The 27,615-nt window shown below is 49.4% G+C and overlaps 1 protein-coding gene across 3 annotated transcripts in view; it reads right to left on the bottom strand.

Moving 5' to 3' along the window:
• The window catches only part of DDAH1 (dimethylarginine dimethylaminohydrolase 1), a 133,286-nt gene that overhangs the window by 11,051 nt on the left and 94,620 nt on the right, over positions 1–27,615 (bottom strand). For 2 of the 3 annotated variants that reach the window (XM_047785416.1, XM_047785418.1), the window contains exons 2-4: positions 25,660–25,759; positions 18,886–18,959; positions 17,975–18,094 (exon numbers count right to left, since the gene is read on the bottom strand). In XM_047785416.1, the coding sequence (XP_047641372.1) occupies positions 17,975–18,094; positions 18,886–18,959; positions 25,660–25,759 (294 nt within the window). Of the gene's footprint in view, positions 1–17,974; positions 18,095–18,885; positions 18,960–25,659; positions 25,760–25,878; positions 25,988–27,615 lie in introns of those variants that run through there. The other variant, XM_047785417.1, reaches the window with a different exon arrangement.

Below are 27,615 nucleotides of genomic sequence, written 5' to 3'. Positions count from 1 at the left end.
CTCCCCAAGGAAGAAGGTGCCCCGAGAAAGGAAATGGCTCCGCGAGTCACCACCGGGCGAGGGGGGGTCTGTTACACAGCTGCTGGCTTGGAGGGGCCAGGCTTGCTCCCCAGAGGGAGCTGTCACAAAACAGAGTGGGAAGCTCTGGCTTTCAGCCCAAGAGAATTTGCATGGCCAGTTGCATTAGCTAGCAGGCATTTCCGGCAGTTTCCAACATTTCTGGGAATTTTCTCATCCAAAAGTTTGGGAGGCAGCTTCATTCTCCTCCTTGTTACTCATGTTTCTTTGTACTCCATCAATTATTTTGAAAAAAATTCCTGGGCTATGTTGTTTCACAGGACGGCGGAGGACACACGGGGCACGTCCCGAAGCAACGCTGTGGAGGAGGCATTTGAAGAGTTGAGGAAACAGAGTGCAGTGTGGCCTTGCTCATAATCGATCTTCCTGTGAAATGCACACATGCGTTCATCCCACCACATCAAACCTAGCCAACTCCACAAAGCAACGCATTATAGATTCTACTGAGATCGCAAGCATGCTTTTCATTGCTCCTGGAGATCTAAAATCATTCATACATGTATTTATCCACCCATCAAGAGTTTATTGAAAGTCTGACATACACCAGGCATCCAGTCCTGGCAGTCCTTTTAAGGCTGAGTCAAATAGCTATGAATCATATTCTAGAATTGATACCATGTTTTCATTTTTTAAGTCCTTCCTTGGATCAGCTCAAAAGGGACAGAATCTGAGAAAGGTTGTCTTTGAACGACATCTCTGAGTTGATGGGCTTGACGGAGCCTAAGAACGAGGTTCCTTTTGGCTAAATCTGGGCACACTTTCAGTGCCAAACTTTCCCCCTTCCAAGCTAGCTGACATTTTGCTCCACAAATTAGCTCTCACATTTGGATCTGTTGCTTTTGCTCAGATCACATGGCCCAGTGGATATGTGGGGGAAAAAATTCCTCTGTCCTTCAAACGACAACCACAAGCCACACGAGCCACTCCTGGGAGGGATTCTCAAAAACAGTGGCCTCGGTGGAAGGCTGGGAAGCCCCTCTCCTCGCCAGGCCCCCTCTGAGCTCCGGGAGGGCTGAGGAGCAGGGCGAGGGCAGAAGAATGAGGGAGCTGCCCTGGAGGACTGACAGCCCTGATTGAAGCTTCTGACCTCAGGGGTGGAGAGGAAAGACAATCAAACCGAAGCACCCCTTCCAAATGCCACCCCTTCCAAAGTCGGGGACCCCACCCTCCCTTCTCACCCCTGCTCTGCATCCAATAGGACTAGCGCCGTGGCAGGGGCAGGTCTCCCACGGCCCGAGTCTGAGGTCTTGAATATGTGTCCTAGTCAGCTGCTCCGTGGCTTTTGAGGCCATGCTTCTCCTGACACCTGCCCCTAAATTCAGCTCCCGAAATCTCATCATTGAAAACTAACTCCCCCGGGTGTGGGAGCTTGGCAACCTTTGTTTCCCTTGGGTCATTCAATGGCAAGAAACTGGAACATTTATTGAGCGATCTTCTATTTATTGATGGGTCATCTATTTTCACGCATTTCTTTCTTATCAATTCATTTTACCGGTGAGAAAGCCAAGGTTCAGATAAACCCAGTAACCTGTCCAAGGTCACACATTAAGACAGGAATCCAGGATTCGGGTCCAGGCGAGTCCGCCCTCAAATGCCTGCCTTTCCCAGTCACACGAGAATCTACCAACTTGCCAACAGCCTGTGAAAGGCTCGACCCAGGGCCCACTAACCGACAGCCTGCGGGCTAGTTTTTCCCAGAGATGACAACTGATTGGACAGGACCTAGTTTTAAAAGTTCGCATTTAAATGAATTTTAGACAAAGTCCGGCCCCTGAAGTCCATATAGGTTGGTTTTCCAAGCGCTAACTATTCTGCTTTGGAAGTACATGAAAGAGCAAAGCCTTTGGGAGCAGAAATAGGCAGTGGGTGAAGAGGCGTCATCACCTCCAGAGCAGCAGAGCCACAGGCTCCGGGAGGGAGGCGAGAACTGGCCCAGCAGGCACACTGTGCTTGGAGGCCTAGGACCCGCCCTGTTCACGGGGATCCGTCCCTCCAGGATTAGTGCTTAGTCTTTGTATAAGCAAATGACTCCCTGGTTGTTTCATCGGTAGAGCAGGCATTTAAATATGGTCTTTCCACTGCAGGACCTGTGACCCCTATGCTTTGAGGCATTCACAACTCTGCCCCGTCCACTTGGCAGTCTGAGAAAGGGCTGCCTGGCCTTACGAAACGGTCTGTGCACACGAAGAGCACTTTTTCCTGGGATGTGAAGAAAGTCATCCCCGGGAGCTCGGATTCTCTCTGCCTGGCTGTCCTCTAGGCCAGCTCCAGGCAGTGATGTGCTGGAAAATGGGGGGAAAATATACACACAGTATCTGCACAAGTTCATGAATTATAAGGACGGGTAACATACAACTTGCAAATAATATCTTCAGTACTCTTGAGTATAAATTTCATCTTGCCAATTGACTCTCATGGAATGCTTTGTTGATTTCTGCAGAGCTGATGCAGTCGAGGCCAGTCTCATTGTTGCAGCTGACAAATCAGCGTAGTTCCAACCCAGCTACTGGGTGATATTCTCGTTTACGTTAATGAATAAGACAAGTGAAACAATGAAGACATATGTTGCAAATCCCCTGTCTGGCAGTGGCCTGAGTGCGATCTTTGCTGGATACTGTAAGATCGGTTCCTCAGTGCAAAGGAACTGTTTCACATTAAACCTGCGTGACGAAAAATTTCCCCATCACTTTTTTATGTCTAGGCAATCACTAAACCGTAAATCAAGTCCTGTTTCGTAGCATTTGCTGCTTTCTGTGGCGCGAACATTCTCACCGTGGCCGGTTTCAAGTGGCCAATGTGATGTGACGATGAAGTTGGGAGGGTCGAGCCGGCCGCCGTCACAGACCATCCGTCACCGAGCGCATCGACCGCTGTGAGAGCGGGGCTGATGGCAAAATGCGGTCGTGGAAGCAGGAAGTGATGAATATTCAACACTGATTAACTTTGTTTTGAACAAAATTTAATCATAAGTTTGTGGAACTCGATTTTTAATAATGGGTGTGTTGAACAACCAGCTGTCAGAATTCCCCAACATGTAACAACTGGTCCCCGCAAGCTGGTAGGACCAGGCTCCAGCAAATCACGGCCCGGTACAGGAGACTTCGTGGTTTTACAAGACGTAGTTCCCGAATTTCCGCAGGAGCTGACCTCACATAGAAAGCTGCTCTGAAGCGCCCTCCACCCTCTTTGTTAGTGACATGGACAACTGGCTTTCAGGTCTGGCTCATGTGACCTTTGCTTTCTCAGGGGCAGACAGCTCTTGGGGACTAGCCTTCAATGAACTTATGAAGTACACTGACGGTGCAAGTGTCATGAGTGCTTAAAAGGAAGGATAACAAGCTGGGTTCACTGAATGAATAGGAGCCCAAACTCAATGACGCTCTCAAACAGACGAGAGATGATCTGGTTTCCCTTTTCACAGAGGCCGGCTGGACGCTTAAAGCTGACGGGGCTACGTGGAGAGAGGACATGAGGAATCACAGCCTGCATTCTGCACTCGGCTCCAATTTCAATCCCCTCCCCTCACACCGTCTTTCCCTTTCATTTCCAGTCACGTTATGTTGCTCTACTTCAGGCATCTGTGTAAGCCGCAAGGTATGAATACACAATTCAATTCTTCGAAAAACATACTTTTCAAACATAAATTAAAATTATAAACAGTACAAAGCACAAGCTTCTTGTAAAAGATTCAAATAAAGTTAAAAGTTCTATTGGCTTATCACAACTGTATACATTTGTCAGAGCCCACTGAACTGTACATTTAAAGCTTGTGAATTTTATTTTTTTATTTTTATTTTATTTATTTATTTTTTTCTTTTTTTAGGGCCGCACCTGTGGCATATGGAGGTTCCCAGGCTAGGGGTCTAATGGGAGCTTTAGCCGCCGGCCTGCGCCAAAGCCACAACAATGTGGGATCCGAGCCGCGTCTGTGACCTACATGGCAACACAGGATCTTTAACCCACCGAGTGAGGCTAGGGATCGAACCTGCAACCTCACGGTTCCTAGTGGGCTCTGTTTCTGCTGCACCAGGATGGGAACTCCCCTAAAGCCTATGAATTTTAATGTATGGAAATTATATTTCAATAAACCTAATTTTTAAAAAAGTTGAGGAATTCCTGTCATTGCTCAGCGGTTAACAAACCCAACTAGCATCCATGAAGATGCAGGTTTGATCCCTGGCCTCACTCAGTGGGTTAAGAATCTGGCATTGCTGTGGCTGTGGTGTAGGCCGGCGGCTACAGCTCTGCTTAGACCCCTAGCCTGGGAACCTCCATATACCATGGGTGCGGCTCTAAAAAGACAAAAAAATAAATAAAAATCAAAACAAAAAAATTTTTAAATGTTGAAGTCTTCTACTCCTCTAGCTCATCTTTTTCTTTTCTTGGCTCCCTTTCCTTATGGGACCCCTATTCCGCCTGCTGTGGGCTCTGCAGGTCATGTTTTACACACGCACATACTCAGAAGAGGACCTGTTTTATCTCCCACTGAATCTGTCCAGGAAGGAGCCTGGCCATCCCAATGTCTAGGGACCTAGGGTCCGCTTTTCTCAGAGGCTGGTAACAAGCACCTCTGCAGGCTTTGCACGCATGAAGGCAATTCCTCTGCGTGTCTTACAGTTACTACATTTTGTCCGTATATGTGAAGAGTTCCAGTGCCTGTAAACAATGTTATACAGAAGTCTGATAAATACTGGGATTGCATATGGCGATTAAATTCCCTGCTTCTGAGGGACAAACACACTTGCTGTCCTGAACTACCTGATCTTCAGGAGTCAGTGCTCTCGCTGAATGCAGCAGGGATAAGCCCCTTAAGGGTTCGGCTGAGAAGCTGAGATTTCTGGGAGACAGGGCTGGCCAAGCCCACTCTTGCTTTAGGATGGGGTTCCTTAACCTCAGCCCTACTGACATTACAGGCTGGAGAATTCTTTGCTGTGAGGCCTGTCCTGTGCCTTGCAGGATGTTTTCCAGCGTCCCTGGCTTCTACCCACCCCACACCAGCAGCATCCCCCACCCACCCCCGGGTCACATTATGATGACAATAGCTCCAGACATTGCGGGATGCTCCCTGTGGGGGCACAGTTGCCTCTGGTTGAGAACCACTGGCTTTAGGAGAAAGTTATCAAACGACACATATTTTAAAAGAAGAACAGATACTTATGGGAAACCAGAGGAAAAATAACCAGAAAAGGAAAGAGAAAGCAAACCTCCAGATAAGTATGCTGTTTTCTCTTCTTCCTCTGAATTAATAGGATCTCTGAAAAGAAATCAATTGGAATTTAAGAAAACAGCCCTTGGCCCCATATATCTTGTGTCCCCAGTTCCCTGTCACTGACAACCAGGCCAGGGCTGCTGAAGAAAGCAGCCACCTCCACCTTGATGACTTCTGTGGGAGGTGTCACCTGGGCTCTCTGCACTTCGGGTGTCACACTTCTGAAACAGGGAGGAGAAATCGCAGCTTCCTTCTGGGCTTGACCTCGGTTGGTTTCAGACAGTAAATGTTGATAAGGAAGCCTCAGAACTTGGGAAAGTGAGGGCATCTTATAGCCGACCAAGAGTCACAAGGTGTAAGAAGAACAGCTAGGGAAACATCTGGAAATTACCAAGCCAACTTCTCTTTCACGGAGGTTCAGAGAGATGCACAATGTAAGAGATTTACCTAAAACCACACAAAGACTGTGAACCGCAGAGCCTGGATGAGGTCCGAGGTCCCGGGGCTCAGAGCAGGCCTTTTCTAGTGACCTTGGTTGGGTGGAGAGAATGTAAGTGGGACAAAGGACGGATGTCAACCCCTGCCCAGCCGCTCCTCCACTCCCGAGGGAAGGAGGCTCTCTTCCCTTCGGGATCTGAACCAGGGAGTCTTGTGCAAATGAACTGTATTCCCTGACTTGAGGAATGTTCTAGGCCGGTGGTCTTCAACCCTGGCTACACATTAGAATCGTCTGGGGGAGGGGGGAGCTTTCAAAAACACATAGATGTCTGAGTTGGGGTTGCTCCCCACACATCTATGCTCTGCTTTCTTAGCAAGTGGCAATGGGCTCATGAAAACTCGAGGTTTGGAGTTCCCGCTGTGGCACAGTGGGTTACAAATCTGACAGCAGCGGCTTGGGTCCCGGGTTCAATCCCCAGCCTGGCACAGTGGGTTAAGGATCAGGTGTTGCCCACAGCTGTGGTGTTTACCGCAGCTGTAGCTCAGGTTCAAACTCTGGCCCAGGAACTTCCATCGGCTGTGGGTGCAGCCAAAAGAGCCCCGAGAAAAGTCCAAGTTCAGTCAACAAGAAGGAAGGTGGCCTGGAAGCTGGAGAAGGCGACGCGCTGACGGTCACCGGGTCCAGAGAGCGGCACTACTTACACTACTTACACTGCCACACAGCGCCTGCACGTCTGCCCCTTGGGGTGACCGACACACACTGTTCAGCTCGGATTGTGTCAACGCATCCAAGGAGCCCCGGGAGAAGAGCAGACAACCAGAAGCTTCCGGAGGCACAGCCACACCTCGCTCTCCCAAGGGCCGGGCCTGCTCGGGGAAGGCGCTCAGCAGTGTGCCGTGGTCCCATCACTCTGAAAACCCTCCTAACTTAACCTCCTGATCAACCTCCTCCAAGTGCACTGACCCTGAGCTCAACCTTGGGTTGGAACAGACAGGGGAGCCGCCCGGGCCCCGCCTCCTGGGCGACGGGCACTTGTCCTTGAAGCTCTGGCTTCAACCAGCCAGGGTGCTCTGCGGGGCCCCTTCTCAGGTTCTCCCGCCAGCTCGGGGACGCGACCACAGCACTTCCTCCCCAAGCAGAGATCTCGTTTCCCTCTGCCTTCCTCTCTTCCTACTTGAAGAATTTAGTCTCAAGCTTGTCTTCCAGCCACAGGGCTTCAGGCCTTCCCATTTAAGTCTAAAAGCCCAGGTCCCAATGAGATGGAGTGTTCACCGCGTACCCGTAAGGCCCCAGATGCAATACATGAGACTGTTTGTTCTGCAAGCATCTCCCCCTAAAAAGACACTGGGTTTTATTTTTAAAATTTTAGTAGGTTTTTTGGCTGAGCCCCTGGCCTGTGGAAGTTCCTGGGCCAGGGATCGAACCCCCACCACAGCAGAGACAACAGTGGATACTTAACCTGCTGAGCCGCCAGGGAACTCCAAGACACAGCCTTTCAAAGAAAAGTTAGCTTTCCACAGGAGCTCGTGTTTCCATAACCGAGTGACGTTCTGCCGGTTTCCTACCCCGAGAGGGCTGGTCGTCGGAGGTGCCGGTCATTTCACGCGCCGCGATGCTATTCTGAACCACATGAGGCGGCGTTTTCTGTCCAGAGACACGGTGATGGACTCTCGGCGCCAGTCTCCTGCCTCTGCCCTCAAATGCTGCCGTCGGCTGGTGTCTGACGCGCTCCTGCCGGTGCGGCCACGGGTTTCCCGCACCTGGATCGTGCCGCGGTCCCCGGCCCCACACTGGGGTTGCGGGAGCAGAGTTTCCTCTGGCGAACCCCAGAAAGGCGATGTGCGTCTCACACGGGCACGCTGTGTGACTCTCGGGTGCGAGAACACTCGCGAACCACCGACTTGGACTCTTCACATTAAATTAGCATGATGTTCACACCTCAAAAGTCTTTTTACTCTTAGTGATGTTGCTGCTGCTAGGAGCTCATCTACAGTGGGCTCTTATTACTTGCCAGGGTGTGGATGGAAAAAGACACAAAAGATTAGAAAGTGTGCACAGGAACTATATCCAGTCACCTGTGGTGGAGCGGGAGGGAGGATAATGTGAGAAAAAGAAAAGAGACACACACATATATATAAAACTGGGTCACTTTGCTGTGGAGTAGAAATTGATAGAACACTGCACATCAGCTTTAAATGGAAAAAATAAAAATGTAACAGAATGTAAATCAACTTTAATGGAAAAAATGGAAATCATAAAAAAAGAAAATGTGCACAGAATGTAACAGACACCTTTCGTGTAGCTCCTAATTGGCTTTTCCCTTTTGAGACTCTGTACCAAGAGTCATCTCTGGACATACGGTCACAGTGTTGAACTTGGTCCCACTTCAAAAAGAGATAAAAGGGAATGGCTTGTTGTCACCTATCTCCAGTGGCTTGTTGTCACCTCCCTCCAAGCTTTTTACATCTGTAGACAGAAAGTGTTTGAGCGATACCGAGGCAAGTACAGCAGTGACCAGAAATGAAACACAGATTTAGAAATATTCTTAAAGATTGCTGGACTACCGTGACACTTTGAAAGAGGAAAACAAGGAGAAACAGGGATTCTTAAGAGCAGAGAAGTAATCCTGGAACGGTTTTTGCAGGAAGGTGACGGCAAATGTACGTTTTTGTTTTAACAATTAAAATTTTAAAAGTTGAAACACAGCTGATTTACAATGTGCTTGTTTCAGAGGTACAGCAAAGGGATTCCCCGGTGCACTCAGATCCTCTTCCCTTCCCGGTTATTGCAGAACACTGAGTAGCGTTCCCTGTGCTCCACAGCAGTCCTCGCCAGCTATCTGCTTCATGCACAGTAGTGCGTATATCTGAATCTCAAACTCCTGATTTACCCTCCCCCGGCAGTTTACTTTCAATCTGCTTCTCTTGCACGTCGTTATTTCTAAGGAGGACCCCGTCGCGGTGCCGTACCTACAGCGTGGGTGTTTTCCCCAGAAGCTGGAGAACAACTTGAAGGTCAAATGTCACTTCCACTTCGGGGGCTACGTTTTACCATATACTTTATTAGCCTTCGGCCCAGCAATAGGATACTCATCCACACCCAGGCATTTAATACATGCAGTGTTCAGGGAGAAGTAGCAGCCCCGCCCCAGCCATCCTGCCTGCAGCTCAGCGGACACATGTCCCTAATCCCTTCGACATCAAGGGCACTGGTGTTGGCCTGGCCAGAGTGTCACACAGGTCATGCTGCGATGGACAGCTGCAGCCCATGAGGCAGAAACCATCCTGGGTTTCTTCTGCCAGCTCCGTCAGCCAAGAAACAACAGGACACTGCCCGAGATGGGAGCATGCAAATGTTCAAGCGGTTTTTTTCCTGTGCTTTGAGAGCGAGTAGCTAAAGATAATAAAGCATAAATGGGAAAGGGTAAAGGACAGAGACTCCCAGTTCAGATGAGCCTCTGCCAACGGAAACTGAAACTGGAGCCAACCCCGTTGGAGCCTCACCGGCCTGCACGTCGGAGGTCACCAGAGCTGCTGGCAGCAGCTGTCTGAGGGCAGCTCAACTCTCAAAATGTGAACCTAGGTCAGTGAAAGCCAGCAACGCCTTCTGCCCACGGTCTGTGCCTGTGTGGGAGGGAACCCAGTTCACGGGGACAGGGGGACTTGAACTCTTTCCTGAGAATTCCACCAAAGGCACCCCATCTGGGAGCCATTTCTGAAGGACCGCCTCAATCCTCGTCCCCTGGGGCCCGGAACCGTGCCTGGCACAGAACAGCAGTGCTGTGATTATCCGCCCAAGGGCCGACCCGCTCCCTCTCCCTCCCACCTTCCAGGCCCATCAGCTGCGTTGCTCCTCTAAGTAGAACTCACCCCTGCACCCCGCACCCCACGGCCGCGGCTGCTTCCCCTGGTCCACGCTCTCCTCGCCTTTATTCCCGGACCGTGTCATGGTATCTCACGAGTTTTCTTAGTCCGAATCTTCCTTCCTGTTAATCATTCTAGGCACAACGTCAGAGAGCTCTTGCTGAAATCTCCCCTTTTACAATTTGCTGGGAAACTGTGAGCGGCTCCCCACAGCCTTCAGATAAGACCCCAATTCCTTTGAGTGGGGACCAGCCCCACTCACTTCTCGGGCCTTGCCTCCTTCTCTCCCCGCACGCACCCCCTGTTCCAGCCATCGTCTGTTGGCTATAAGATAGATCCCCCATTGTCCTGTCTGGCGTCCCTGGGCGTCCCCGGCTTGCTGGTCATCCTGGACCACTCCGACTTTGACTCCCGCCCCCGGGATCACGCCCTCCTCAAACTCCCATCGCCTCCACCAGGACCCTGTGCCACTCAAGACTCTGCCTGATGTCACCCTGGACCCTGTCCTGTTCCTCGTCCATCTCAGTGTCCCTGCGCCTGCGGCCACATCTTTCACAGAGATGCTCTCAGGGAGGACTGCTCTATGAGGCGCAAGAAGCCGAGCTTCACACGCATCTGTGGCCTCTCTCTCTCTCTCTCTTTTTAAGGCCCCACCTGCAGCATATGGAAGTTCCTGAGCGAGGGGGCAATCGGAGCTGCAGCTGCCGACCTACACCACAGTCACAGCAATACCAGATCCGAGCCACATCTATGACCTACACCACAGCCTGCGGCAACACTGGATCCTCAACCCACCCAGGAAGGCCAGGGATTGAACCCACACCCTCACAGACACCATGTCTGGTTCTTAACTTGCTGAGCCCCAACGGGAACTCCTGTGGCCTCTTCTCAATTGCCTTTTGAAGACATCTTTCTTCAGAAGAGACAGCAATGAAAGGTTCTGGAAACCCTACCTTTTTCCCCTCAGGTTTTTATATATGAATTAGGACATGATGTTGTCACACGTCCAATTTAACAGCTGCACGTGTCAGGGGAGCCTCCTCAAGGAAAAATGGAACCAGGACGGACGGAGTCTACTGCCGCTTTCCTTCGTCGGCCAGCGTGAAAATGTTCAGCTGAGTGCCAGTCTCCCATCACTTCCAGCCACTGAAAGGAGGATGTCGCAGCGGTCAAGAGGCTACAGTGGGCCCACTTTGGAACTATCTACATTGCTGGGCGCTTTACGATTCAATAATTGCGACTTTTTGCCCAATTTGAGACATGGTCCTTCACTCTGACTGCCCACCGTGAAATTCTGATGAGGAACAAAGCTCTCATTCCCTAGAGAGGCTAATTCAGCGTTGTTGTTTCAGGCCAAGGCCGAGCACAGGAGAGAGGAGCTGAGGCAGAGCCGGAAGCAGACCCCATGGATCTGGATTCCAAGTCGTCCGCTTTGCCCTCGAAGCCATTTCGGCCTTTGATACAACAATGCTTCTTTAGTAGAATCAACACATGATTATTTTTAAAAGTAAGTTCTTCTCTAATATTCGTCACTATCAGTGATGATGTGAAGTTTAACCTTTTTTCCCTCTTTGGCACAAATCTTCACACATCAAGACCAGGTCCTGTTGGAGTTCCCGTGGTGGCTCAGCAGTAAGGAACCCGACTAGTATCCACGAGGACTTGGGTTCGATCCCTGGCCTCGATCAGTGGGTTAAGGATCTGGCATTGCTGTGAGCTGTGGTGTAGGTTGCTGTGGCTGTGGTGTAGGCGGGCTGCTGCTGCTCTGATTCGACCCCTAGCCTGGGAATTTCCACATGCTGCAGGTGCAGCCCTAAAAAGGAAAAAAAAAAAAATCAGGTCCTGTTGTTAGATTTTTTCATGTGTGTTGGGGGAGAGGGTATAGAAACATGCATTACATGCAAATTTCCTATTTTCAGAAAATGGTAACATTAGCCATTCTTGGTCATGATATTTTAACGAAGAATTTTAGCATGTCAAGTGGATTGAATGATGGCATTCAAGTTATGACCCAGTCAGGTGCTGTATTTTAAGCCACACAATGTTGAACTCGAGGCAGCAGGAGTTTCTAGCTTTCGATGGCTTTAATTTGGAAAGTTTCCCTAACTTTTCCTCTATCTGGGATCTATTCTGTACCTTTAGTACACAGTGACTGGCTTACTGGGGCACATTACTCAGGATCCTAAGCTACAGGCACTTTTGAGAGCTGCAGGAATCCTTGCAGGCAGTGGAGTCTGTGCACCAGAATCATTTGTGGAGCTTTTAAAAACCTAGAACCTGGGATGGATCCCACACCCAGAAAAAAACATAGACACCTGGGCCGGATCCCACACCCAGAACATCAGAACTTTCTAAGATAGGCTCCTGGCATCGTGTTTTCAGAAAGTTCCTGAGGCGATTTTTAAACCACACCTCTCGTCAGTAATTTAAGGTCATTTAGAGTTTTTTTGTTTTTTTTGGTTTTTTTTTGGTTTGTTTTTTGTTTTTTGTTTTTTTTTGGTATAAGCAAGAGTCCTACACAAAAAGGCCATTTGTTCACAACCACCTAATGAGATGCTTGAACGTGCCCACAACACCCCAGAGTCTGCTGAATACTTTTTGATGTCCCATCATATAATGGATGGAATGAAAAGCCCTTTAAATATAATTTCTTCCTTTTTTTCTTTGACATTTTCTTGAAAGCTCAAGAGAAAAAAATTATTATTCCCTTTATCCTACTTGGCCAGTTTTGCCTCCTTCCTGCCTTGGAACTAGTGCTGCTGCTCAGCAAGGCTGTTTTGGTCTCACGGCTTCGGATTATTTATTGCCCTATCACGCCAAAGCATTTGATTTGGCCACCCTGGCCTTGTTGGCACACGGCTCTGGGAATACCGTCAGAGAAGGCAACTGCTGCCAGGAAAAGCAGCATAAACAGTTGTTACCAACAGGCTATGTGGTTTTGTGTTTTAATTTCTTAATTCAGGCCTGGTAGACTGTTTTTTTAAAAACTATTGTCTAGTGGATCCAGCGCAACTAGAACAGACAACCCGATAATGACTCAATTAAACCTGCAATGGATTTTGTCAATTTGCCTTTCATAGCAGAGACCCAAAGTGGGGAATCTTGTGGCTACAGACTAATTCCCTGGGACAACAACTAAAAACACAAAGTCTTTATTTTTCCATTTCAGTCACCCTGTTGATAACTTGTTCGCTCTCATTCTGTCTTTTGGTTTGGGCTGCTGCTGTTCCAGTTGTCATTAAAGGAAATTCCAGGCGACTGAGAAAACGTACAAAATCCAAACACTTCGAGGGTTTTTCCATCTGCATTTTTATAAGGCCACCTATAAAATACCATGGACATTTTTGGACATAAAAATCAATGCTGAAGCTGAGTCAATATGAGAGGAAATGCTGAGTGACCTCTACTCTATAGTCAGTCAGTCGAAAGAAAAACACACTGCATCCCATGCAGACCCAGTCATCGCAAAGCAAGCAGCCCTGCCCGTACTCCAGGAATCTCACAAATGCAATTTATTTCAGGAAGTAGATAAAAACTCAAAGGCATGACGATCATTTTAATTTAAAATTATACATCTACTGGAATTCCACGGACTCTATTTCAGCTCCGTTTACACGACAAAGACAAAAGGTGGAGGGGTGCTTTCATAATGGTTTTCGTGTCACCTCCTTTTGGCACTTCTACTAAAAGTCTTCTTAAACAGTAATTCATTGGGATATAAAAGAATAGAATTACTAATAAAAGAAAGGCCATTACATCAAACTGCAGATGCCAAAAGGAGAAGTACCTGGGCACCTTGCGGGGCGAGGGTAGGAAAGAAGGGTGTGCCAGCAGGTGGCACGGCCCTCAGTGTGTCAGAACCACACGGCCCCTGAGCTCTGAGTTCAGCTAGGGCACAGCGTCCAGGGCTGCTGAGTGTCGGGCAAGTTTCAGCTAAGTGCCTCTGCTCCCCAGAGCGCCTCCCTCCTCCGTCACCCCCCACTGGTTCCAACTTTCTTTTCCCTCCTGTTGGCTGCATGACGGACCGCTACCCAGGAGACTGAGCTACAAACCATTACTACAAGGGGTTCCCGCCCTGGCTCAGTGGTTACAAACTCGACTAGTATCCATGAGGACGTGGGTTCGATCCCTGGCCTCACTCAGGGTTAAGGATCTAGCATTGCTGTGAGCTAAGGTGTAGGCCGGCAGCTGTAGCTCTGATTGGACCCCTAGCCTGGGAATCTCCATAGGCCGCAGGGGTGGTCATTAAATAAATAAATAAAAAGTCGAGATCACTACTGCGAGTCCCTCTCAGGGGCGAGAATTACAATCTGTCCTCCTGTGACAGACAGCATCTAATTAATCCAGGCGGTTCCGGGAAAGCAAGCCGAATTTGGCATGGATCTAGAAAAAGAGTGAGATCTGGTGCCCACGGACCCCTTATCTTGTCGTTTTCCCTCCCCCACTTTGCTGACGCATGAGGACAATTAAACACTGAAAGTTTACAAAGGCCGGCAGGCACGGGGGCGGGGAGAGGGGGGCGATGTTGGTCAAGGGGTACAAAGTTTCAGTCCCCCCGCTTAGTTGAAAAAAAAAAAAACAAAAACCCACAGGCTGGCCTGTGGAAGAGACAGGCACATGCCACGCAAGGTAAAGCAGAGGTCGGAGACTCGGACTGAGCTCCTGGAGAATTATCTCTGTAAGGAAATCGTAGCCCGCTTCCAACAATGTGACACATGTGTTTTTACTAAACTTTAAAAATTAAAGTGTAACATACAAGATGCTATAAGATCCAGACGCTGACTCCTTCTTTCTTGAAATCACCACTATTCCGATGGCGACTAGCCCAGAGAAGTTTTGCGTCCCCTTTAACTTCAAAGGAAGGGGTAACAGAACGTGTGTTATCTGGAGGTTGACTTCTGCTCGAATCCTTTTTAGAAGCAGAGGTTCCAGCTGTGGAGCTCTCACCTCCTTCGAGCAAACACACGGTCTTCCTGGAAGCGTACCAGGAGGTCTCGGGCCCTCGCAGGAGTTAATTACTCACAGCACTTCCTTCCGCAGCTGGAGGAGCAGGACAGGGAAGCGGGTGCCCAGGGCACAGAGGGAACAAGGCAAAGTGGGGGAGAAAAACTGCAGCGAAGGCAGGCTGCTCTAAAGGCACCTTCGCTCAGCTCGGGGTAGACTTGGCATCCAGTCCTCCGTGATTTCAAATCCATCTCACCTCCGGGACTTTGTCCACCTCAACGGTAAAATACAGCAGCACCAGCTCCTCCTTTTGTCTGCCCTTCGTCCTGCCTGCGTCAGCGTGTATCGCCAGCAGCCTGCGGGAGGCGTGCCCTGGGCTTTTCAGCAGGGAATTTCTAAAGTCATCCCAGAGGGACGACTTCATCTAAATACACAGCGCATACTCTATTAAACCTACCACAGCCTCGGCAGGTAGGATGGTTTCTCCAGAGGAACCCACTTCACCAACCACTAAGCGTTTGCCGCGCATTACAAAGCATTCCAAACGCAGCAAGGCTTGGGCTCTGCGCTTTGCGTGAATACGTAAGACGCCGCTGTTTGCAGACTCCAAAGGAAGCAAGTGCTCAGCCACAGGGGCAGCCGTGGGCCACGGCCACAGGAAGGGGCAGTCCACCGCCATCTAAATGCCACACCCTTCAGAGAGATGCCCAAGTGGCTCCTCTACAGAGGCAAGACTGAGACATCAAGATTTACCAAGGAAAAGCAGGTATCTGGGACCAAACTCACATCGTCCCTGAAACAGGTCAGATCCTGATACCAGCCAAAAAATGGGAAGAGGTGATAGCTGGAGAGACGGGAGGAGCAAGAGGGAGCTTGGCTAGAACGAGCTTTTTCGCAGTGGACTCATGGTGAAATAATCGGAACAGGCTTTCCCGGAGTTCCCGTTGTGGCTCAGTGGTTAACGAACCTGACTAGGAACCATGAGTGCGGGTTCAATCCCCCTGGTCTTGCTCAGTGGGTTAAGGACCCGGCGTTGCCGAGAGCTGTGGTGTAGGTTGAAGACGTGGCTTGGATTCCATGTGGCTGTGGCTGTGGAGCAGGGCGGTGGCTACAGCTCCGATTAGACCCCTAGCCTGGGAACCTCCAAGGTGCCACGGGTGCAGCCCTAGAAAAGGCAAAAAAAAAAAAAGGAATAGGCTTTCTAACAGAAAAAAGAATGGTGCAGAGTGGGGTGGGCAACTGAGCGGAGAACTGGGGCGCAGGAAACTCCATTCTGGAACCATGAGATCCTATTGAGAATATGCCTTATTTCATTTGACCTCAGGATTTTCGCGCGTGAAATAGTAAAAATAAAACCAATGTGCTTTCACTTCTCGTAAATGACATATCTGTCCCTGCCCATCCGCCTTCCTGCCGCCTATATTGGTACTTATACGTCCGCATTAGGAGTAGGACTTACTCACTATCAATTCTGCTGACTGATTTAACCCAAGAGCCAAAACCGTGCTCGAGGAAGCAGTTGAGTTCACCAAGTCTGAATTTTACCAAGGCTCCTATTTCCGACCCGAGGACGCGCCCTCGCGGAGGTCTCCTTATTCTTTGGTTCGCTCTGTCCTCCTGCTTCTGCTCCAGGGAAGAGGCCTTTCTGATGCCAGGGAGACGGCGGGCAGGCATCCGCCAACTCCACGGCCCATGGCTTGTGAAGCACATTCACCGACGGAAAATTCAGTCTCCAAAGAAGGCCTTTTAGTCCGTGAGGGTTATTTCCAGCTTCTGACCCGAAGGTTTCAGCAGAGTGAGCAGGGTCATTAGCACTGACTCACACGAACCCTAAAGCAAGGACGGCTGGGAGGCCTCCCCCGGGATTCTCCGCCCAGCGCCCCCTGACACCTCCTCCAAGACCCACATCGCGCCACGAAGCCTCCTCTGAACAGCCAGATCTCAGAGCTTCCTCTTCTCTGAGTGACAGGGCCGCTTCCTGCAGCTCGGGGCTCGTGAACCGCACACTATCTCTTGGTTTGTTCTGTTAGTGCCCCCAGACTGTTTAAGTGAGCGACCAGTCTGAGTTAGAGACGGAGTTTCCCCAGAAGGGCAGGTGGCTACGTCCCTGTGTCTGCCCCGAGGAGGTGCTTTCTGCTCCGTTCACACAAACACACAGCGGTGGCCGGCTTCACCCTCCTCTCCTGTCAGCCGTTTCGACGTGAGCAGACCGACCCCGCTGCCGGGGGTCGGGGGGGGGACACCAGGGCTAAACCTCTGAGGGGAAGGCCCCCCGAGTCACACAGCCCATGAGAGGTTTTTTTACACGCAGAGAGCGGACACAGCCTCCCAGGTGAAACGAAAGAAGACTCTCTAAAGGCGACAGAGGAGAAGCCACCAACTTCAAATTCTGAGGTAGGCTGCTGGGCCACGGCGGCTCGAGGCCCTAGAAATACAGTGAAAGGTGCAGTCTGGGAAAAGGAAGAGGCCGGGGAGCTGCTTAAAGAAGCTGCGGATCATGCACAGGGGAGCTCGGCCCCTGGGAGGCCGAGCCTGCTTCCCCGACACCTGCACGGGTCAGGCCACAGGCGGCACCCTGGGCACAGGGGCCCCCTCCCCACAAGGAGGCTCCGTCCCGGCCCTTCAGGGAGTCTGGCCTTGGGCAGAGGAAGGGCCGCAGACAGTGCCGGCCTCTCGGCAGCCTGGGCCCAGCGGGCCAGCTCTTGGCACAGTGGGGAGACTCCCCTCCGCTTCCGGCCGCTCCTCGTTCACCGAGGTTTAGTCAGGAGCCCCCCGGGCCAAGCCCAGAGCGGCCCCCCGCCCCGAGGAAGCGGCCGGTGGCCCCTGGGGTGCTGGTTTCCGAGAAGCCACAAGCCCTCGACCTGAGACGGCACAACGAAGGCTCGTCAGCAGCGTCGCCACTTCCGTCTCGCTGAGGGACAGGCCCAGGGCGCGTCACAATTTCCCTGGCCTTTCCTGTTCTGAGGAAATTCCTTTCCTACAAGGTAAGCATTCCGGTACCCACGAAGAAGACGCTCAAGCAGCTCTGAATCATTCTGCAAGATTCCATGAAACAGTTCAGACACCAAAGGACGCCAGGAACGGCAACAAGCGCGGGTCCCCAGTGCCCGACGCAGACACAAACCACCGCGGTGGCTCTGCCGGTGGGACGCCCCTTCCCCCCAGAGGAAGCCCCCGGCCGGGCCTGTCAGGGCCTGCCTAGGACCCCTGGCTGTGCGGAAGCCACATCGAGACGTCCTTGCACCGACACACTTCCCGCGAACTGCTCCTCGGAGTGCGCTTCCTAGGGAGAGGCCTGCGAGGGGCGCCTGGTCCTTCGTCAACGTGGGGTCAGGACAGCGGCCCTCAGAGAAGCTCCAGGCCCGGCCTGCCCTCCCCTGGCTCGCTGTCCGCTCCGCAGACGGAACTGGGAAAACCTAAGACACGCAGGTTCATACTTACCTTGAGGGCCTTCTGGGCAGAGTCACTGGATCCAATTGCAATGAGGTTCGGCCCAGCCATGCTGCAGAAGCTCTTCAGATGCAAAGAGTCGGCCACTGGGACTGTGGACACGGCATAGTCCTACGCACACAGCACAGAGAAGGACTGCGGCATGGCACCACCGCTCCGAACCGCTTGCCCCCCGCCCCGGGACACGCTTGCTCTGGCGAAGGCTGCCAGGGCCCCTGAATGTCTGGAGGAAAACTGGGACCCACAGGTTTGGGTATCGCACTTAAGGGAAGACCGTGTCTGGGGAGCAAGTTCAGAGCCTCCTTCCAGACGCGCGACTGTGTCACAGCGTCGCCCGCTGACCCCTGCAGTGGGCTGCTCCGGATGGATGCGTCTGAAGCTCCCGGGCAGATAAGAGCCTCTCACGTCTTTGTGGAGAAGACAGCTTCTTGGGAGTCCTCTCTCTTCCTAAGCTGTCTCGTGAGCCTATCTGCTAATGAGCAACAGAGCAAAGGGACCTCGGCACGATGTAGGGGCAACGCCCAGCAGAGTTTCCAGCACACAGTAGGCACCTTAGTGCCGGTGCTCTTTGGTTGCACTCTGAAAAATCCACATTTCATGTCAGAGTCAGCTGGGACTCTGGGTTTTTTTCTTAAGTCATCAGGTGTGACAGAAACATCCGTCGGCTGGTTGTGTGTTTATGCGCTGGGAGGAAACCACATCCACATGTGCTAACTTGGTTGCCGCTGGGGGTCCCAGGAAGCCTGTTTCCTAAGTTCTAGCTTCTAAAACTTCTGGCAAACATACAAATATCCGGAATTACTTCGCAAAGCCCACGACATAGAAATACATACTGATTCAATGGATTTATGAATATTTATGAGGCAGTCACTCTGTGCCTGGCATAAATTATCCTTACCTACCTTAAAAGTATCTGCCAAGATCTCAGCACCTCGTTGATTTGTCCTTTTGGAAAGGCCCACAAAAAATTCTCTGCCTGTAACACAGTCATGGAACACAGTGAGTGGGTGGCACCGGGGAGGGGACACTATTTCTCTCTCTGTAAACAGACCTTAAAGCATCACACAGTCTTTCCTCCTGCGCTGAGCCCGCTCTCCACACACACCTCCTTCCCACCGAGCGCCTTTAGAAAGAGAGGGCTTCGGATTCACAGAGCCAGAAGGGTGGTTGCCAGGGCCGGCGGGCGACACGGGGGACTGGGGAGTCGGTGTTTAATGGGCATGAAGTGTCATCTGGGGAAGGTGAAGAAGGGCTGGAGACGGAGGCTGGGCACGGGTGCTCAGCCCGAGGGTGCTGAATGCCCCGAACTGTCCTTACTCACGGTTAAACGGGAAATGCTACGCTATACATATTTTACCACAACAGGAGAATAAAGTTTTTATTTAGGAAATAATAGAAATAAGCACATCAATATTCTGTGACCAGAAATTAAGCAACAGCAACAAGTCACCAGAGCTTTGTTTCTGTTTTTCTCTAAAAGCACAGCACTAGGCCGTCTGGAGGAAGTCAAATTCCTTTTTTATGAACGTTGATGTAAGGGCTGAAAAACCGTCTGGGTGAAGGGAATTTGGCGCTGACGTTAGGTCTGAGCCATAAGGGCCGCCTCGAAAACAATACATCTGCTTCTGTCAAATCACACCTCAAAGACGCCGACCTGCACGGTACTAAGCTGTAGCAGAAGGAAACGTCCCATTTACCTGGCTTTTCCGCAGTTCTACCACTTTTCTTCTCAAAAGGCAAAACACTGAGTAAAAAGGGTCTCCTAGTCGAGGCCGAAGAACAGAGCAGACAGAGCGAGGCGGGGTTACATGCAGCGATGCGACCCTCCCTTAATTCTTTGGAAAAAGGCCTCCATACGGAATGTGGAGGGAAACTCCAGGAGAAATCAGTGTACAGTCCCCCCAGACCATGAGGCTAAGGTATAAGAAGAGCGGCCGTGTGGAAGGACTTTCTTGGTGGGCTTTACAACTTTGCGGCGTCCTTATAAAGAGGGTAAATGACACTTTAGGTCAAACGGTGTTACCTAAGTCCCAGGGGCTTACGCTGAGGCAGAAACACGAACGGCTAGTGGCACACTGACGGGGTTTTGGCAAAGGTGCCACCGTGTTGTTCTTTAATAAAACTCGCTCCGTGCAAATCAAACCCGAGGGCAAGCCCTGCACTTGACAAAAGCACCACTCGCTTGATTAAGAGTCAGCTGAGGAGTTCCCGTGGCGCAGTGGTTAACGAATCCGACGAGGAACAGTGAGGTTGCGGTTCGATCCCTGGCCTCACTCAGTGGGTTAACGATCCGGCGTTGCCGTGAGCTGTGGTGCAGGTTGCAGATGTGGCTCGGATCCCGAGTAGCTGTGGCTGTGGCGTAGGCCGGCGGCTAAAGCTCCGATTTGACCCCTAGCCTGGGAACCTCCATATGCCACAGGAGTGGCCCAAGAAAAGGCAAAAAGACAAAAAAAAAAAGAAAGAAAGTCAGCTGAAATGTTACAAAGTCAAATTTCCTTAACTCCCTTAAGATAAACATAACTTTTTTATCACACCCAATGAGATTCACACAAATTTTTAAGGAAAACATTTACTGCATTAAGCAAATTTAAACAAATTTATTGTTTAAAACACATTTACGGTAGGGCTCTCACACAGTTTCCATTTTAAAGGACTAAGGTGAGAAGAAAGCACAAAGAGAAGCTTCTCCTTACGAAAGTACGTTGGCCTCCTGTTTCGGGCTGTCTGCTGGCCTCTTCCCTAAATGGCCTTCCTGATAAAACGACGCAGGTGCTGGAATCGAATTTCTTTTTTGGTCCTTACGTGTCTCATGCCATTTTCTCCCACACCACTGCGCCCTCGTCTTCTTGTCCGCCCTCACCTCGTTCCGTCACACAGGAAACCAGGGCATTTGTCTTACTGACTTTCCTACATCCTGGACGTGGTTGACTGCTTCCGTGTGTTCCGTCTAACATTCTTACTTTATTTTATTTTATTTTTTTTGCTTTTTAGGGCCACACCCAAGGCATATGGAAGTTCCCAGGCGAGGGGTGTAGCTACAGCTGCCGGCCTGCACCACAGCCACAGCCACACAGGATCCGAGCCACGTTTGTGGCCTACACCGCAGCTCATGGTAAGGCCGAATCCTTAACCCACTGAGGGATGCCAGGGATGGAACCTGCATCTTCATGGATCCTAGGTGGGTTCGTTAACCGCTGAGCCATGAAGGGAACTCCCCCGACTGAACATTAAACTCTTCCTTTAACCTTTTATTTTTGGTAAACTGATGGTGTATGTAGATGCTTAATTAGATTCTTGTTCAAAAGATTTTTTTTTTTTTTTGGATAGGACTCCAGAGGTGAGATTGTGCTTCTGCTGCATCACACCCTGAAGCATGTGAGCGACTGTCACACTTTCAGTGACACTAGAGGTGTCAGTGTGTCTGGTGGTATCGCCCAATCCCCCCTTTATAAAGTCCCCCATCAAGCCTTCAAATGAAGGCTTGAGCATCCCTTGGGGATCACTGCACAGGTCCATCATTTTATTAGGGATGTGCATTTACGGGCTAGAGTTCTAAAAATAAAAACTTTCCTCAATTTATTTGGTCTGCTTGAAATAGGATTCACAAAGGGGAGATGGACTTGAGGCTTTCCTTTATCAAGGACCACAGCCATGAGCCGGGGTCCCAGGAACTTATAATAATGAACAACGTGTTTTTTAAAAGCATCACTATCCACTAATAAGCCAGAGACTAAATCATAATGAAAGCCAGAAAATATTTGGAATTAACGATAACAAAGATATTCCTGTCAAAACAAAAGATTCAGCTGAAGCGGTCGGTGGACGGAAAGTCAAACAGCCGTCGATGCTTTACATTAAGAAGAGGCATGATTCCAAGTTAAAGAGACAACATTCTACCTGGACATGCCAGGGAAAAAGAGCAACAAGAACAAGGAAATGCGAAGGCAGGAAATAAAGACAGAAATAGGAAGATAAAAAGAAACATGAAAGAGAAAGAGCTCAGCAAAGCCCAAAACTGGGTCTTTGAAAATTATCAGCCCTCTGGCGAGAAAAACAGAGAAGGCACAAGTAAATGTCATGAATGAAAGGGGGACATGGCTGCGGTTCAGGTGAAGCTTAGAAGAGATATTAAGAAGAGTTCCCGCCGTGGCGCAGTGGTTAACGAATCCGACTGGGAACCATGAGGTTGCGGGTTCGGTCCCTGCCCTTGCTCAGGGGGTTAAGGATCCGGCATTGCCGTGAGCTGTGGTGCAGGTTGCAGACGCGGCTCGGATCCCGAGTTGCTGTGGCTCTGGCGTAGGCTGGTGGCTACAGCTCCTATTCCACCCCTAGCCTGGGAACCTCCATATGCTGCGGGAGCGGCTCAAGAAAAGGCAAAAAGACAAAAAAAAAAAAGAGAGAGACATTAAGAAGGTAAGAAACACCCAATACATAAAAACTTAGATAGTCTCAGAAAACAGAACTCACCAAAACTGACTCAGAAAAACCTCAATAGTCAGAAGCTGCTTAAAATCTCCCCACAAAGAAAGCACAGTCCCACGGGGCCTGCTTACGGGTAAGTCCCACCGAGGTTCATGCACAACACGAACTCTCCTGATTTGGGGAACAGTTGTATTCCTAGTACCTTCCATGAGGTTGGCATAACTCTGACCAAAGCCAGACAAGGACAACACGAAAGGAAATTACAGGCCACAGAAACGAAATCTTAAACAAATATTAGCCAACTAAATGCACCACTGCAGCACAAGGAGAATGTATCTTAAGTGTGATTTCATCCCGGGAGTGTAAGCTTTGACCACTGGTATCAGAAAATCAATTAATGTGATTAGCCACATCAACAGATGCAAGAAGAAAATCATGGCCCCCGAAGTCATCGCTCCGAGGCAACGAAGCCTTTACGCCCCGACCTGAAATTCCTTTTCTGGCTGTCCCTTTAGAGGAACGCTCTAGGGACACACAGAACGTGCACCGCAGCACTGAAGACAACGACGAGAGCTGAAAAGCGCTCAGATGTACCTCGGCAGCAAGTGCATAAACACCTCGTGGTGTATTCTCACCACGGAACTCCGCACGGCAGGGACAACGAACGAACGTCAGCTAAATTGACCAGGTTAGATCGAAGGCGGAAAACTCCCGCAGGTTCCCGCAGTATCGCCCCAGTCATGGCGAGCTGTAAGGCGAGCAGAAGGAAGAAGCAGGGAACTGGGAACGCACGTCCCGAGGGGAAGCTCAGGGAGGACGAGGCTCGGCTAAGGCCCAGCTCAGGAGGCGGAGGCCTCCTCGGCCCTGGCAGTTGCGCTTCTGGAGCCGGGCGCGGGCACCCGAGGGTTCGTGTTATTATTGGTCTTTACGCTGCACACAAACACTTCACCGCTTTTGAAAATGGGCTCCATATTTCCTCCAAACAAATACATGAACGTAGAGGTAGGCCGGTGTTGTCTGTTTGGAGAAACAGGATTGAAACCCTTTTGGGCGGTAGCTGCCTGTCTGCCAGAATTCCCGGTGGAACTGGAGTTGGAAATGGCTTTCCTGGGCCTGCTTCCTGATCAATTATGAACGAAGCTCCGGGGCCGAGCACGTGGAAAGTGCTCCAGATTCTGCTGTTACCCAGCTCTGCGTCCTCTAAAAGCTGAGCGGTGATGGTTGGCAAACACTGTGAATGTCATCCATGCCACCGGAACCACACGCTCAAAAATGGTTGAAACGGCAACTTTTATGTTATACACATTTTTCTACAATTTTTAAAAAGAATCAGATGGAGAAGTAGGAACAGAAGGCAGGACCAGACATTAGGTGTGAATGAGGGGCCAAGCAGATAAAAATTTTACATGAATATCCCGATTTTCTTTCTTTCCTTTTTTCTTTCTTTTCTTTGTGTGTGTGTGTGTGTATGTGTGTGTGTGTGTGTGTGTGTTGGGGGTGCATGCCTGCAGCAGGAGGGAGTTCCCAGGCCACGGATCGAGTCCAAGCCACAGCAGTGACCACACTGGATCCTGAATCCACTGAGCCACCAGGGAATTCCTATCTCAGCTTTCAATACAATAACTTTTAAGGTAGGAAGTACTGAATATTACAACAAAAAAAGCTTACAGGTAGTGTCCTAGGCAAGCCTCAAAGCTTAGGACCTGACTGGAAGTTGCGGGAAAGACATTAGGCTTGAGATGCTGGGGAAAGAAACCTTTGGCGAATGGAAGCGGTTCCCACGTTGACCAGACTTCGGGGACCGTGTGCGGCTCGGCTGCTGAGATAACTAAACGCGGCCTGTTTTAAGTCGTTCTTCCAACTGTATCACCACCCGCTACAAAAGTTATTTATTGTCTGGCTATGCTCTGGTAAAAAAGAGTTCTATTGTCACGAAATGTGATTTACACAAGGAGCTTTTCACAAGAGCCTGCTTTCCAAGAGAAACAGGCCGCTGTTCTGCGCTGCGAGAAAGAATGAAAAGTGCCATCGATGCGGCCCAAAGACTCTCCTGAGCGGAGCTCACCGGGCAGATTCAGAGAATGCCTGGGTCGGCTTGGACACCACAGGCCTCCTGTTCTGTGCCCTTAGGACTCCGCGGTGTGGCCACCAACCCGGGGCAGGGCCACTGCCTGTGACAGTGGTGTCACAGGGCACAGCTCCAGGGGAGGCCATTCACAAACCCATGACAAAAAGGGCGCCCCTGGGGCTGGCATCACATCATGGGTATGTGACCCCAAGCAAGGAACAGAGCAAATGTCCCAGGATAAAACGCCTCCTCCAGAAACATTAATTATACCGAAATCAAGTTAGATGGCACCTTGCTTTTGCACTAAAAGGAAGACGGCTGTCTGTCTGCATGCACGGGTGCCACGTAAAATTCGCATCGGCTAAAATGCTAGAACTCTGAGGAGCCTCTCGCCGTCAGTGGCCACTTGGGGCCACCTTCCCCGATCTCCGTGGACCAGCCTCTGCTGTCAGGGCTACAGCTGTCAGACTGGCCTTTATGCCCTGACAAGTAGGGGCAAATAACTCTCACAATTAATTAAAAATCTTATTGACTAGAATGAACCTGGGGACCCAGACTTTAGCACATGGTTTTACAAAACAATAACCGTATGACCCGAAAGAGCTGGAAAGGCTAAATGCTAAAATTGCCATTTCCTTAGTAGCTATGTTATACCCACTAAAAAATGGATTCCAGCTAGATCAATAATAATATCAGCTGTTTATATTTTGTTGAGTTCTGCTATTATTTATCTGGCATGGCGCCAAACCAATTTGCACTGAAAATTACTTAAATTTATCTTGCCATCTGGGATGAATATTATTTGTAAATGACACATCTTGAATTAAGAGTCTTTCAAACACAGACCAGATATACTGTCACAATGCAAAGCCATGCAACCCACAAATTAATGTTGCAGAAGAACGCGGTAGGTGCAAAATCTATAAATTACACGTGTACACTGATAACACGTTAAAACTATGCAAATATGTACAAACAAAGGTACTAAAAGGACATAATCCAAGTATTGAACAGATTATCTTTGAATGAAAGGTCATTTTTAAAATTTTCTCTCTTTTGTGCTTTTCTGGGATTTTACAAATTACCCTTACTTTGGTCATTAAAAAAACCCCCGGTAATTAAACAAGGGAACGTAAGCCAGGTATGAGAAGTATTTTTAGATAGGAGAAAGTAAGGATAACTCTACCTGTGAATAAGACATCCCCACCGTCCAAGGTTGCATTTTCATCTTGCATCTCTACTATGTTGAGCTGAAGTTTTTCCAATGCCTCTTTCATCATGTCAACCTGTTGAAAATCAAGTGATTCAGATTAATGTTCTATTTTCCAACAAGAAAAACAATCATCTAAAACTTTAGAACACTGAATTATGTTCCATGTGCGCGCACACACACACACACACACACCCTTGTGAATACTGGAATACGTGTGGTATAGTTTGCACCAGCCGTGATCATCTTTGAGAGAAGAAATTATCTATCAGAAGTTGTTTACTCTGTCCCCTTCTAGTCTAAGACCAAGTCGACATTATAAGTCGTGCTGCCGTTGGACACGTGGAAGGTGTGACCAGTTAGGGACGGGAGTCAAGAGAGGTGGGAGGCAGAACACCCTCCTCGCCTACCCTTGCCAGAAAATGCATGATTTCGTTTCGAATCTTAACTCAGCCAGTCAATCAGAATGTCACATACGCAGTGACCCGTGGAAGGAATGTCAGTGACGACAACCAGTAACTTGACATCTCAGCCCACAGAAGAGTCACTATTTGCTATTCAAATATTTGCTAAAACATCAGAACACCTAAGGCTTCTCTGTAAACCTGAACTGCCCTTTAAATTTAACCTAGATCCTTTGAGGTGATTAACAAATACAGTAATTCCAATCAAGCCCAAGAATACTTGAAAGTGACTTTCAGGGACTTTCTATGATTCCAAGGTCCAGTCTGAAGCACAGAGAGGGGTTCCCGTCGTGGCTCAGTGGGAGTGAGCCACACTCATGTGCCGCGAGTGTGGCCCTAAAAAGCAGAAAAAAAAATTAAACATAAAACAAAGCACAGAGATATTTTAGGGGACACTCGTAGTAAGATTTACATTAATATAAGAAAAATGTACAGCACAGCAAATGGCCTTTGAAGTTCACTACTGAAATATTTCTGAAGATCCGTATAACCTTTAACATGGGAAAGATGTACCGTGAGAAGATATAAACAGGGATTAAGAGAAAAACAAGAGCTCACATGGCACCAGGAAAAGCAAATGTTCTTTTGGCAAAAGTGCTGCCAAAATAGAGCATGCCCAGCACACACAGTGAATTGCCAATGAAGAGTTCAGAAGACATAAACACAGCAGGGTAACTTCTGAAGTAAGAAAAATACGGAAATCCTTTGACAGAAAACCTGAATTTGTGCAGTCAAAAAAATTAAAGAGGATGCAAAACAGATTAAATATATCATCTCATCTGTGTCCTGGAACTCATGTAAAAATTCCACAAACCAGAGTGACTCAGAACAATAAAAAATTATTTCCATGGACTAAACAGTCTTAATGCCGTAACAAATACATCGCGAGACCTCTCTTCACAGCCAAACAGGTTTTCCTATGTAAGAGGAAGCGGAATTGTTGCTAGAGCATATGAAAGATACACACCACATTTACCACGGCTTGGGCTGCAATGAACCCAGGAAACACAACTCTTTCCTTCTGTCCATCTGCCTCTGTGTCCAGGGGAAATTCACTGACTTTGGAGAAATCATGAAAATGGAGCTGCTGTTAAATTCTGTTTCTATACAAATGCTACTGCTTGTTATAAGTTAGTATTTCAAAGATTACTAGGAATTCAGCAGTAACATGTATTTTCTTTTTTCTTTCTTTCTTTTTTTTTCTTTTAGGGTCACACCTGTGGCATATGGAGGTTCCCGGACTAAGGGTCGCATCAGAGCTGTAGCTGCCAGCCTCCACCACAGCTACAGCAATGCGGGACCTGAGCCGCATCTGTGACCTATTCCACAGTTCACAGCAACGCCGGATCCTTAACCCACTGAGCGAGGTCAGGGATCGAACCTGCATCCTTAGGGATGCTAGTCAGATTCGTTTCTGCTAAGCCACAATGGGAACTCCAGCAACTATATTTCAGTTTGGAAAGTTTAT

The sequence above is a fragment of the Phacochoerus africanus genome, chromosome 6, assembly GCF_016906955.1.
Source record: "Phacochoerus africanus isolate WHEZ1 chromosome 6, ROS_Pafr_v1, whole genome shotgun sequence".
Lineage (NCBI taxonomy): Eukaryota > Metazoa > Chordata > Mammalia > Artiodactyla > Suidae > Phacochoerus > Phacochoerus africanus.
The sequence above is the reverse complement of the archived record's forward strand: the minus strand, read 5'-3'. Positions and strand labels throughout refer to the sequence as shown.